A 15,102-nucleotide genomic window follows, 5' to 3' on the forward strand; every position below is an offset into this window, starting at 1 on the left:
GCAAATTACAGCTCTGAACTAATTGTGGTTTCTATTTTACAGGTGTTTGAACTGAGTCAGGTGTGAAATGGAGCCCGTTGAATGTCGAGCAGTGATCCGGTTTTTGTATTTGAAAGGACGCACACCACAGGAAACTTTTGATGAAATGAAAGAAACTTATGATGATAATGCCCCATAATATGACCTTGTAAAACGCTGGTATCGTGAATTCAAACATGACCAGAAGTCTGTGGAAACAGCTTCCAGAACTGGTCGGCCACCTTCTATCATTGATGAGGCATCTGCCCGTCAAGTTGAGGCTGCCATTTTGGAAGATCGGCGCATTACTATTCACCAAATAGCCCAAGATGTCAAGATTAGTACAGGGTCTGTGGAAACTATCATTCATGACCATTTGCATATGCATAAGGTGTCTGACAGAGGGATTCCCAGGTTGCTCACACCATTCCAGAAGCAAGAACGCGTCGAGTGCTCGAGGTTGAATTTGGAGATGTGCCAAGAAGATGAGTCAAAGTTTTTCAAAAGACTGATTACACAGGATGAAACCTGAGTTCATCACTATGATCCAGAGACCAAAGCCCAGTCAATGCAGTGGAAGCACTTGGACTCATCACTTCCAAAGAAGGCAAGGGTGCAGCGCTCCGCTGGCAAGGTCATGCTCACAGTCTTCTGGGACCAGGACGGAGTAGTGATGTAGATTTTCTGGCAAAGGGTACCACGATTACAGGAGCCTATTATGCTTCACTTTTGAGGAAATTAAGCGAAGCTATCAAAATCAAGAGGCGGAGCAAGATCAGCAAAGGTACCTTTCTCCTGCAGGACAACGCTCCGGTCTACAACTCGCATGTCACCAGATCATAAGCACCGGCGTGTGGTTATAAAATCCTACCCCATCCTCGCTACTCTTCTGACCTTGCACTCTCTGACTTTTACCTCTTCCCAGCCATGAAGTTGTTTTTGAAAGGAAAGCGTTTCCCAGATGATGCAGCCTTGATTTCTGAAGTCACGTCGTGGTTGGAGGACAAACCTGGGGTGTTCTAAAAAAAAAAAAACGGTCTCCAGAGCTGCATCAAACGATGGGAGAAATGCATAACTCTGGGTGGTTCCTATGTAGAGAAAGACCAATAACTGTGCCAAGTTTCGTTGCTCTACTCTATGGGAAGTGGGCCAGGGGCATTACTTATTGCACGCCCCTCGTATCTATATCTCCTCTCTCTCTCTCTCTCTCTCTCTCTCTCTCTCTCTCTCTCTCTCTCTCTCTATATATATATATATATATATATATATATATATATATATATATATATATATATATAAATATGTGTGTGTATTTCGATACTTTTTTGTGACCAAGAGCGGAGGTAGGTCCGCTTGAAATATAAAAAATAACAATAAAAATATTAAATACAAAAAGGAACATCGCTTTCTTTTCATGCTTCAAAAAACCCTCATAACCTTTAAATCACTATATATATATATATATATATATATATATATATATATATATATATATATATATATATATATATATATATAAAATGAAAATTACATTTCATTAACTGTTTGCTCATATATATATATATATATATATATATATATATATATATATATATATATATATATATATAGAGAGAGAGAGAGAGAGAGAGAGAGAGAGAGAGAGAGAAAGAGAGAGAAATTACTTATCCACGGACGCGCGTACATTTTTTTTGTTTACGCCTCTTCAGAGTTATTCATGCTACACTATCCCCACCCACTTTAATTGTCAAAGCGATCACTTGAACGCACAGATTGTTTTGCATAGTTAAGAAATGGAAAAACCCGCGTTTGCTTTTATTATTGACATTCGGGGAAATCCCAAAAACCGATAACAACGCGTTTGTAAAAAAAGAGGATAGATACACCACTTACCGAGAAATAGGAAGCTTTTCACACACGTTTTGATGTCGCTTACGCACGTAAGTACGACGCTTATCATTTTTCCCCTTTATTATTATTATTATTATTTTTTTTTTTTTACTTATATACAAATTTAAGCAGTTTTAATATAGACATCAAAACGAAAAAGTGGTAAAAAAAAAGTATATTACAAATAAATGTTACCAAAGGTATAGGTACGTGCAAAATGAATGCCGATGCTCAAAACATTTGACCTCCTCCCTTTACTTAAAAATCATCAAAAATCGGGAAATTAACTAATTTTAATGAAATTTTCAGTATTTACTAAATAATGATCGCGCAATATAATCAACTTATTATTTTGATTCAAATCTTAGTGGAAATGTATTATTTTGTTTAAACAAAAATACCTTTACTAAAGTTATGGTTTTCAGTAGTAAATAATAATAATAAAAAAAAAAACGCAAGAATTTATTTTTGCTTTTTTTTTTTTAATATAAATAAAGCGTCCTAATTTGTAACAACAACAAAAAAAAAAAATAATTTTGACAGGAACATTACGAAAAAAACCCCTAAAGTCCGTATTAATGAATTCGATATAATTCGAAGAAAAATTAATTTCTCGAACTACCGATATTACCATTGAATTAAGCATTGTTTATTTAACATTTTCACACAAAAAATTATAATAGCAAAAATATTTCTGCTTTATTTTTTTAAATTACAGATTTCGTATAATTTTTATATGCAAGATTTTAATAATTTCCTTGCTCGCAAGAATGTAAAACTTTCGGCGTAACATAATTTTTATATAAAATTGAACAATAATTAAAAAAATTAATTTAAAAACAGGAACATGGAAAAACAATTAAATTAAAAAATGGAAAATTTATTCAAACGTTCAGAATAGGAATGTACGGATGCACGTCTGTGAGGGGGGATTATCACACCGCTTCCTCCATTTTAATTACATGACGTCATTTTCGCAGTCTTTCGACTGGCTGAAATTTTATTCCTCCGTATATTCCGTGTTTAGAAAAACTTTAGTTTGGTGCGTTTTGCGAACGGCAGAATCACTTGGTTTTGGGCTAATTAATTTATGTTTTGTACAAACAAGGTGTTTTTATTATTTAATTCAATGTCTTAGGACTTTACTTTACTAATTATCTTTGAAATATAACCAGAAATCTAATATTTATCTTTTAAAGGATTTTTACGATGAATTTATTTAACTTCAAAATTTAGCTGAATTGAGTAGCTCGCCGTGAAAACATTTTTCATAACTTTTTTTTCACATGTACAAATATTTTTTTCCTTTTGGAAATTAAGTTTAGTCCTTAATCTTTCAAATACAATCAAAAAGTAGTCGGAAACCTACAAAAGTTATGATAAATCGGCTTTCAAAACTAGGTCCCCCTATCGTTGTCCGCCCATTTTTGCCCATTGGATAAGTTTTTAATGAGTAAATTAATAAGTTTTTAATTAATAATTAATAAACACTTATTTTAAAGTGTTTATTCAGTTAAAAACAAATAGTGCCAAATGTTACAGGAGAACAAAAATAAATAAATAAATAAAAATAAAATAAAATAAAATAAATAATGGCCGACATGACAGAGTCATATCTTTGGAATCTGGATAATAGCTAAAAAATACAATGGTAACAATTATTAGGTAGATTTCTATGTTGTTTATTTAATTTTTTTTAGCGATAATCCAAACTCCAAAACTGTGACACTGTCATGTCGGCCCTTTTTTTGTTTTTTTTTTGCTCTCGCGTAACACCCGACACTATTTGTATTCCGAACTGAATAAAGGCTTTAAAATAAGATTGAACAATAATAGACAAAAACTCCTGATTGCGAAACAATTACCGATTCGGTTCTAAATTTCTGATTCCGATACAATTATCGATTGCGATTCCTTTTAAATTTGTTAATATTTAATTAGAGATTTGTTATTTTGGTTATATTTTCAAATGACTGTAAAATTCCGTGTAATATTCACATACATTTTTGAGAACGTAAAAAAAAAAAAAAAAAAAAAAAAATACAATTGGGAAGTATATTACATAAGGTAATCTTTCTAAATTTTGTTTCTCATATGTTTTCCTAGAAATTATTTTAATATTATGACACAACTTGAGATTTATTTTCACTTTTAAAACAAAGCCGACTTGTATTAGTTCGCCGTTTGTGTACACAATGCTATTTGAATTTCTTCATAAACAGCTGAAAATAGTTGACGATTGGTGTGCAAAATAAGAAGACGGCGTAGAAACGAAATAATTACTATTTAGAAAATCAATTTTAATAATTGTTAACTATTGTATGTCTTCCCTATATCAACGACTGCTCATACTGTTTATATATTAAATATAAAAATTTGGCTTCTCAAACAAGATAATAATGATAATAATAATAATAATAATAATAATAATAATAATAATAATAATAATAATAATAATAATAATAATAATAATAAGCAAAGATAATAAAACACAAGAAAACAACAAATGCAGACTCTGTGGACAAAGAGACGAAACGATAAACCATATAGTAAGTGAATGCAACAAACTGGCCCAAAACGAATATAAAAATAAGCACGACCAAGTGGGGAGGGTAGTAAACTGGGAATTATGCAAACAACTGCATTTTGAGCGTACAGACAAATGGTACAAGCATAAGCCCGCAACAGTACTCGAAGACGAGAACCACCAAATCTATATTAATTATTTTAGAGGGCATAAAGACCAAATATCAGAGAGCTCATACCTCCCCCCCGCAAAAAAACAAAAAAACTATGTACTCTCTGAGAGGCGTCAAAAAGGCGTTTAGCAAATCGGTGCGAAAAAAAGATTTGAACATTTTAAAAGTTTTGATAAGAGGATAGTAAATTGAACTCTACAGTATATATTTTGCATATCATAATTTACCAATTAAAATAAATATATTAGACCCTGAGAATCACTGGGATTCTTAACCTGCGGCACTGTGCTATTAATCTTATGTTTTAAATAAACACTCTTCTAATAAATAAATAAATAAATGCGTGTTTGTTTCATTTTTAGTACCACGAAAAAAAAAATCGTTTTTGAAATCGGAGATCAGGCTAAAATTTTTCCGATTCCGACACGATTCTGCTACCTCTCAAAATTTCGATTTTTACGATTCCTGATTCTGACACTAATATATATATATATATATATATATATATATATATATATATATATATATATATATATATATATATATAGTAATTTATAAAATATATATGGCGATTTAGCTACACTGAATATTCGGCGTTTCATCCACTATAGGATTCGTCAGGCTTATGCGCGAATTCTTTGGTTGTTTCTCGTTTTTATATATGTTGAGGATTTTAGCTATATATATTTAAAGGGGGTTAGAGCAATTTTCTATAGAGCAGAGTGTATTTTAATGTTATAGTAAAAATAATAAAAATACTAATTTAATCAAAATACAGGAAAAGAATAATGCTCGTTGTAAAGCCGATGTATCAAAGATCAATAGGCAAATATCCTAGAGCTATTTTTATATTTGGTAAGATGATTGATGATTTATAATTCAAAATTAAAATTAAAAATAAATAATTAAAAATCCGTTTCATAAGAAGGAGCACAACAAAGCCAATAAATTGTACGATCGTTTCGGAAACAATGTTTTTATTGTGACAGACATTGAGTCAAGGACAATAATTTTAGCATATAGTTTTTTTTATGAAAACAAAGTCTCCTCATCAGCAAAATATTGGGTGTATTTTTTTAAAATAAAAGACACCATAAATAAACCTAGCATTTAAGTAGTGCAGATGAATCTTAAAATGGTTCATCCTTTGAAAACCGTAATAATCCTCAGAGCAATTCATTTAGATGTTGTGTGTGTGTGTGTGTGTGTGAGAGAGAGAGAGAGAGAGAGAGAGAGAGAGAGAGAGAGAGAGAGAGAGAGAGAGAGAGAGAGATTACTTCATTTAATCACATAAATAAATATACGAAGATATAATTTTATGCATAAATTTTCTGTATTTACTTTAACAGTGCTCAATACAGAAGTAGAGCTAGGTAGTAATTATACCATATATATATATTCCTAACTTACTATATATATATATATATATATATATATATATATATATATATATATATATATATATATATGAATATGAAAAGCAACCATTTATTAAGTCGTTTGACGAGGACTTCTGGTTTTAACCGACCATTTGTCCGAAACATTAGCATGTCCACCAGTGTCGCGACTATGTACATTTGTTTATATTTATAAAAAAATTATCTTGCTCTTCTCTTATTGAGCACTCTTAATAACCTCGTTAAATTCATTAGTTATCACTCTTGGATACCTTCAACCTGGTATATATATATATATATATATATATATATATATATATATATATATATATATATATATATATATATATATATATAGTAATTTATAAAATATATATGGCGATTAAGCTACACTGAATATTCGGCGTTTCATCCACTCTAGGATTTCCTCGGATTTTACTTGTTACTGAGGAATGCTAGAGTGGATGAAACGCCGAATATTTAGTGTAGCTTAATCGCCATATATATTTTATAAATTACTAACTAGCTCTACCTACGTATTGAGCACTTTTGAAGTAAATACTTAAAGTTTACGCATAAATCTATACCTTCGTATATCAATTTATGTGAGTAAATGAAGTATATATATATATATATATATATATATATATATATATATATATATATATATATATATATATATACATATGGCAATTCTTTTTGGGCTACAAAATCTAATTATGGCTAAATATAGACAAATTAACATGATAATTAAAAAAAAATGAAAATAAAGGCTAGCTAATCAGGTTTCATTCCTCGCTCAACAGATCTAAATCGAGGAAAATTACGATAAAAAAAAAATTAATTGTCATAAATATAGCGGAGGGAGGGAGGGAGAGAGAGAGAGAGAGAGAGAGAGAGAGAGAGAGAGAGAGAGAGAGAGAGAGAGAGAGAGAGAGAGAAATAATAACAACAATAACAATAACAATAATAGTAATAATAATAGTAGTAGTAATAATAATAATAATAATAATAATAATAAGAAGAAGAAGAAGAAGAAGAAGAGATTAAAAAAAAAAAAAACGAAAAATAAGCGGTGGAAAAATTACATAGAAATCAAATTAGGACTTAATTTGATTTCTATGTAATTTTTTCCACGCTCATTTTTTTTCTCTCTCCCGCCATATTCATGACAATTATCTTTTTTATCGTGATTTTCCTCGATTTAGCTCAGATTTACGAGGAACAAAACCTGGTTAACTAGCCTTTATTATCATTTTTTAATTTTTTTAATCATCATATTAATTGGTCTATATTTAGCCATATAACTAAATTTTAACTAAATGTCAGATTCCAATAAAATGACGATTCGATATGCTCAAAAGTTCTGATTTTTTCGATCCCTGACTCTGATTCCAAATTATCGTCCCAACACTAATATATATATATATATATATATATATATATATATATATATATATATGTATGTATGTATACACACACACACACACACACACACACACACACACACACACACACACACATATATATATATAAGTTTGGTGGTTAAATTTTAACATATAGACACATATATTCGAATTTAGAATTTATTGTTTGCAAAAGGAATATATAGAAGGGTCTTTTGTACAAACAATAAATTCTAAATTCGAATATATGTGTCTATATGTTGTTTTTTCAGAATTTAAAATTTAACCACCAAACTTATATATTGCTCTATTCTTAAATATTGAGCTTTTCCTTTTTGGCTAGGATCACCTTGAAAGTATTACTTCAAGTAATATCTATCAGGATTTTCATCCGAATTGTATCAGTGTCTTATCTCGCTTATATATATATATATATATATATATATATATATATATATATATATATATATATATATATATATATATATATATATATATATTAACTGCCAATAATATATATATATGAATATATTTGTGAATTATTCCATGGATTTGTGCCTTTTAGATTATTTTGGACCATCTTCCAATTACGTGATTTCCTCGGATTTTACTTGTGCAAATAGAAACTCAATTAATTTTCTTGGAGTTATATTTTTGGATTTTACCGTCATTGGATTATTTACCTTTCACCAGACTATCCATTCACGTGTAATCACCTTTTTCTTCACCATATACCCTCTGCTTCACTTTGTGTTATCAAGTAAGATCTTTGACTTACTTGTAGTTTCATCAAATACTTTTGTATGCAAAACCCGATCCCGCATTTTGCTAATTCCTACCCTCTAATGAGAAGGAAAGTCTTTCTTCGAAACTCCGAGGATTAAGGACTATCCACTTATCAAGTGTTTCCTTTTCAAATTAAATATGTTTTTAACTCTTTTTCAAAGTGTTTTTTAACATGTTTTATTAACTGTTTGCTCTTATATATATATATATATATATATATATATATATATATATATATATATATATATATATATATATATATATATATATATATACACACACTCATATATATATATATATATATATATATATATATATATATATATATATATATATAAACACTTAAGAATAGGTTATTTTATTTCCTTAGAGAACATGAATAAGCATCGAAAACTCATGGGTTAAGGAAATAGTTTCAAACAATAAAAATTCTGTATTTGAAGATTAAACTTTTCAAATGATAAAATTTAATATATATGTATAAAAGATTTTTTAGATTAGCATTGTATTTGTTAAAAGAATAATGTCATCCCTTGCTCTGTAGGAATCTTTGTTCTGCCTATTTAATGTAGATCGAAGGAGGAAATGCTTGAAACCAAATCTTTCATATACAGCCGAGAAGATTTGCTTGGCCAGGGAGCAACGTCTGATGTATACAGAGGTATATCGAAGGTAAGTAAACACAAAAGATCCATTTCTCTTGTTGCATATCCGTAGAAATTAAATCTAATGTGTCTGCTTCTTCTTATAAAATGTAAAGTTAGGTACTCATGCACCTATTGATCCGTGCTGAAATAATAACGTCATTATTTTAAAAGCCATTCTTAACATGGGGAGGGGAGGGTGTTTTGTACCTATTCTGTACTTTAACCTTACAATTGAAAAAGAAATACCATAAAACTTTAATTAAACTTGGAAATACGATTTAAAAAATAGCGCGGATCAGTAAGTGCACTAGCACCTAAAGTTATTATAGATCGGTTGTACCGTGAGGGATATCGAGAGGTCGAATCCTGGATGGTAAGGAACCAAACGAGGCTGTACATGTTCCGGAATTCACTAAGTATAGTCCAATATCAGAGAAAAGTATGCGCTCCAACTATTTGCTCTGTAAATCGTTCTGCGCTGAATTATGATGTTGGTGCAGCACTGCAGCTTAGTCTGTTATTATTTGTATTGGGGGGGGGGGTAAAAAATTCCGCTTTTATTATGGTCAAATCTAACAACTAGCGTACCTGCTCCCACTGGGATTACTTGGGTTTTAATCACATTCATACGTCTTACCTCCAAGGTCAACGGAGCGTAATTCATTTCCGATAAGGGATTGTCTATATCAATGGACAAGCTGTTTCGTTGTGTTGTTGCACCCGACAGTTTGTGAGAAACAAAGTGTGAATAAACGTTTGCATGAAAAAAAACAAAAAAACAAAACAAAAAAACAAAAAATAAAAAACAGAAAAACAAACCAAAAAAAGACCCCAAACACACACACACACACACACACACACACACACACACACACACACACACACACACACACACACACACACACACACACACACAAAAAAAAAAAAAAACGAATATATTTTTATCTTAAATCTCATCATCTCTTTTCCTGAAATACGAAGAAGAAATGATGAGAGTTAAGATAAAAATATTCGTTTTTTTTTTTATGCAAACGTTTATTCACGCGTTGTTTTTCACAAACTGTCAGGCGTCACACAACGAAACAGCTTGTTCATTGATCGAGACAATCCTTTATCGGAATAAAACAGAAACGAATTATGCTCCGTTGGCCTAAGAGGTAAGACGTATGCACGTATGCAAGTAATCCCGGTGGTAGTATGTACGCTAGATGTTAGGTATGACTTATATCTTAAAAATATACTTTATTATAACTTAACTAACGCTGTGGATCCATTGTCTAAGACATTAAAATAGGCGTAGAGCTCGAATTTAGTGTTTTTTTTTTTCGTTGCCAGCTTGATACTGTGTTTACTTATGAGAAAAGCATCTTATTAAAAAAAAAACACCCATCTGCACGCCACATAATCGATCCTAATAAACCATAGGCGCCTTTTGAAAATTCATATATTAAAATGACTCTTAAATATTCCTAACAATCGATACTTTCTCATACGGTTAATGACAAATTTCACCGTCCATGACTGGGTGTGTACTAGATCGATCAGGTGAGGTTGTCGTTTTGTGGCGTCTAGTTAAATGATGTTTCCTTAACGTTGTGATATATTTATAGCGTGCGTCATCTAGTGGTTAAAATATTCTTCTATTATTGTATGTATGATGTGAGTGTTTCACATATAATAAAACAGTTCATTAACATTCAGTCTGTATAGCGCACACGGAAATAACACATTTCTCTCTATTGTCCTCGTCTTTTCTCATTATTCAAGTCCATCTCCCTTCGAAGGAAACCAAACAACAACAGGTTATATGTTTGATATAACTTTATTCTCGAGTTCTCATAGGGATTGCGAGACGTTGTAATTTTCTACATTATTCTAAAGTTGCGTTTCTCTCAGCTTGCGAAACGCGGAGACGATATCTTTCGTGTTAACTTGTTCAACTTTCCACTCTGACTCTCAACTCTAAAATAACTGATTACACGTATTACTAAAGTATCTCGTTACGTCATGAAGTTCATGTGACCAAGACACAAATCGGATGATCTACCTTCGTCACGTATTTTGTTTATGTTATTGTTTGTTTTTACATTCCTACGTTAACATTCCCGAGGACTATTAAATGTAAATATTTCAACTTTACATGACTTTTCACATCGATAAGTTTTTTTTTCTTTAACAATTACAATCATAATAATCGACCATTATAATACTCATCATAATAATTGACTATTTTACTTTCCGGTGCTTTTTGGTAGACAAACAACATAACAAGTCAGCGTTTTACCATTCATTTTATAAGTCATATCTTCGATACGAGCTAGAGCGATATTAAAAATTTTGTCTGAAAATATATCAACCTCACGATTCTATCCTCTAAGATGAAATTCGTACTTATGTTTAATTTTACTTAAGTGTAAGTTCTCCCAAATCAAGGGACCCCTTTCTTGGACTAACACTTGATTTCTGTATGAGATACATACATAGCCGAGTGTTCAATCAAGATTCTCCTCTACTTCTCAAACGTTGAGTTAATAAAGCAGTGAATAACAATAAATTTCTTCTCTCTAATCGACCAAATAATTATATTATAGTAGATCGTTTGTGTGGCTTCTTAATCTTACCGGATTCCAGGACAAGAATTCATCTGGTCTGGTAGAGTATCCATCTAATTGCTGTTATTTCTGGTAACATCATTAGTAGACGGTGCTCCATTCCTCGTATGAGACAGTGTATAGCCGTGCTGAGAGAATGTATAGCAGTCACAAATTATCTATTTTCTCTTGTGAATAAACGCCTCTCCTCTTCCTCGCTTAGTGATTCGGCCACACACTGACCAATCAGCTGGCGGGGCGCATTGATTCATCTGTCCCCTAAGGAACTTCTTTAGCCCTTTTGGAAAACAGTCAGCCGGCAGAGAGAACCCGACCAGCAGAGAAGCCAGACATCTTTCTTTCTCTCTCCTCCCTCTCCCCCTCAACATTACAGTATCGACGATTTTCATCGAAACTAATTGATGCCAACCTGGGACTATATAAAGAACGGCCGCCTAACTGACAGACCCCAAAAGCTTTCTATTTTTTCTTTCTCGACCCGGACACGGTTCAACTTTCAACTTTCTGCTATCCAAATAAACCCTTTCGTTGTTTTTTTTTTAAAGGGTTTTGTTATGTGTTATTTGTGTTTGACAATTATTTTATTATTTTTAACAAACAAACCCAATCCCCTAAAGATTTTATTTGAGCGTCGAATTCTATGGTATTTGAAATATTTGATCAGAGTTTACCTGTAGCGTGAAGTATCTTCATGCCAGATTATTCTGATAAATTCTTGTAGAGAGACCGAAGACACTCGAGGATGGTGTTCATTTTTATTTATTTTTTTACTTTGGAGTCACCACTTATAAAGGCCCGAAGACCACTCGAGGGTAAGGGTTAATGAATGTAAGTGGTAGTGTAATAATCGTTAATGGTGTAAATTGGGTAGAACTTGGTTATTTATGGAGATGACTCAACAAGAATTTGTTTACATTGGATTTAAAGGCTACCATGTTGTATTTAACCGGGAAGCAAGCCATTGAAACAGTGTTCCACAGGCGAGTAGTTCTGGGGAAAGAAGCTTTGTTCATGGAATCTGCGTTTAGATTTAGGCACAGATAGAGAGTGAGAAAAATTGTATATAGGGCTTGTAGCTAGTTGACTGTTTTTTTTTGTGAAAGTTTGGCAAGAGGGAACTATAGATTAGAGTTCAGTCGAGCACTTGCCATGAAAATAACGATAGAGCAGAGACAGGCTCGCAACGTCTCTTTTGTAGGATGTTGCAGGGAAGAGAAATGGGCATAATCTATTAGGTACTGAAACCAGTTTTGAATTCTGTCAAGGCTGGATAGGACACGCCTATTAGCTCTTGCCAAGATGTGGCAACTGTTTTTCATTTTAGAGCGTACCTAACCTTTTTACAGACAGAGGATTGCATCAGTAATGAGATACCCACTGGAGTGGTAGAATGATCCAACTATTTTTTCAGATTTGATGTATGTATTCTATTTCAGATCAGGAGTGAAGGTCAGTCCCAGAATCTTGTCAAAACATGGGACTTCCCCAAGACAAGAGCCATTCATTTCAATTGGAGCATGATGGAGGGTTATAGCGATTATGATAAAAGGAGATAATCTTGGTTTTCAATGTATTAAAATTAACCAGACACCTTTTTCCCCACTGCACCACGTTCTCAAGATCAAAAGAGAGAGAATCAGAAAATCTTGGTCATTGCTGGTCTTTGACGTGTAGCCATAAATTGTAGTGTTGTCTGCATAAATGTCTACAAATAATGTAAAAATGTGATTGGGGAGATCATTTATTAAGATTAGGAAGAGAGTTGGACCCAGGATGGAACCTTGAGCGACGCCGGCGTTAATACTATGAATTTCTGATTTCTGCTCATCAATGACTACTCTTATAAGCCTATCAGAGAGAAAGGATTTAATAATTGAGAGGACATTTCCAGTTATTCCATAGCTGGCGATTTTGTGAAGTAGATCTTTATACCATATCCCATGAAAAGTATTTGATATTTCAGGAGCTATTGCTCTAGAAATGAAGCCCCCGTCTAGAGATTTACTAATCCTCTGTGATATAACAGCTAGAACATCAGCTGTAGATCTCGCAGAATGGAAACTATATTGCATATCACTCAGCAGGTTATTTTTGCTGAAATGGTTGACCACTTCTCTGTTTACCACAGGTTTCAGCAACTTACTCATGATACACAGGAGACAAATTGAGAGGGAGATAACCGATCAGAACTTTTAAAATATGGGTCAGACTGATGAAGTTCTCAAAGATGTTGGGAAGCATTTCTCCTTGTAAGTATGGGAGCTAGTTCCAATTGAAACATTTTGAGCACTATGACTGGAATGCCGTCGGGGCCAGTTGCTTTACTGGAATCAAGGTTTTTGATAAGCTTGGCAACATCACGTACATATATTTGTATGTCGCATAGTGTGTTTTTAGTTACAGGAGAAAATACAGGTGTGGGTAGGTGGCCCTGATCGCAAAGGGTAGAATTTGCTGCAAAGTTCTTGGCAAATAGTTTTACGTTGTCAGATGCTGATGGAATTACCTCAGGTCCATTGATGATAATAGGGATAAAGGATACACTTCTGTTCAGGACCCTGTTTGTTATCCACCAAAACTGGTGAGAACCAAGCCGCTGCTCAGTTACTTTAAACTTGACGTACTGAGCATACAAATCTCTTGCATATTTTATTGCTCTTTTACAATGGTTGCTGAGAGTCCTAAAGGTGGCTTTGATATCACAATATCTATTACGTTGGAAGCAATGGAAATAGTGATTTCTGTGCACAATGGCAGCGGCACATTCTGGGGTGAACCACAGCTGGCTGTTGGGCGTTTGCTGGAATTTCTTGTAAGGTATAAAGCGGTCTATACCGACAATTACCCATTTAGTCAGGTGAGATACTATAGAGCACAGAGGAATACCTGGTATAAATGTTTGAAAGTTATCCCAATCAGCAATAGAGTATCGATATACAGTAGGATGGAGAAGTACACCTGAGGTTTTATTACATTTTGTTTTTATCTTAACCAAGACAAGTGAGTAATTGGAAGATCCCAATGGAGATTGAACGGAGGATGAGCATTTTTCTGGGCAAGTTGTAAGAAATAATTCAAAGAGACTTGCATATTGTCTGTCGGAGGCGGGCATATGGATGGGTTCATATGATACATAGTAGTACACACACACACACACACACACACACACACACACACACACACACACACACACACACACACACACACATGTTTGTGTGTGTATGCGTTTGTGTGTATGCGTGTGTGTATGTGTTTATGGGAAAAATATGCTTATACAATTATATTTCACCCTTCATTTATACCAATCCCTTTATTTATGAAGTTCAATGTATGTTACATATAGCTACAGAGCATATACACATAAATGGCAAAAGGTCTATATTCTAAATGCCTAGATGTTGTTCATCTTACCATTTATTTCTTGTAGAGTGTTATTTATAATTTTTTTTTATTCAGAGTGTTATTTATATATTTTTTTTATTAAAAGTGTTATATATATATATATATTTTTTATTCAGAGTGTTATTTATATATTTTTTTATTCAGAGTGTTATTTATATATTTTTTTATTCAGAGTGATGTTTATATATATATTTTTTTATTCAGAGTGTTATTTATATATATATATATATTTTATTCAGAGTGTT

The 15,102-nt window shown here is 32.4% G+C and overlaps 1 protein-coding gene across 4 annotated transcripts in view; it reads left to right on the top strand.

Moving 5' to 3' along the window:
* Positions 1-1,822: 1,822 nt before the first annotated feature.
* LOC145243435 (serine/threonine-protein kinase TBK1-like) overlaps positions 1,823-15,102 on the top strand; it is an 85,652-nt gene continuing 72,372 nt past the window's right edge. For all 4 annotated transcript variants that reach the window (XR_013862882.1, XR_013862883.1, XM_080106324.1 and 1 more), the window contains exons 1-2: positions 1,823-1,958; positions 8,769-8,868. Coding sequence is in view for 2 of the 4 variants with exons in the window: in XM_080106324.1 (XP_079962450.1) it covers positions 8,782-8,868 (87 nt within the window). In the remaining 2 variants the exon portion in view is untranslated. The remainder of the gene's footprint in view (positions 1,959-8,768; positions 8,869-15,102) is intronic.

Source organism: Euprymna scolopes, chromosome 22 (assembly GCF_053919585.1).
Source record: "Euprymna scolopes isolate OS-2025 chromosome 22, ASM5391958v1, whole genome shotgun sequence".
Taxonomy (NCBI): Eukaryota; Metazoa; Mollusca; class Cephalopoda; order Sepiida; family Sepiolidae; genus Euprymna; species Euprymna scolopes.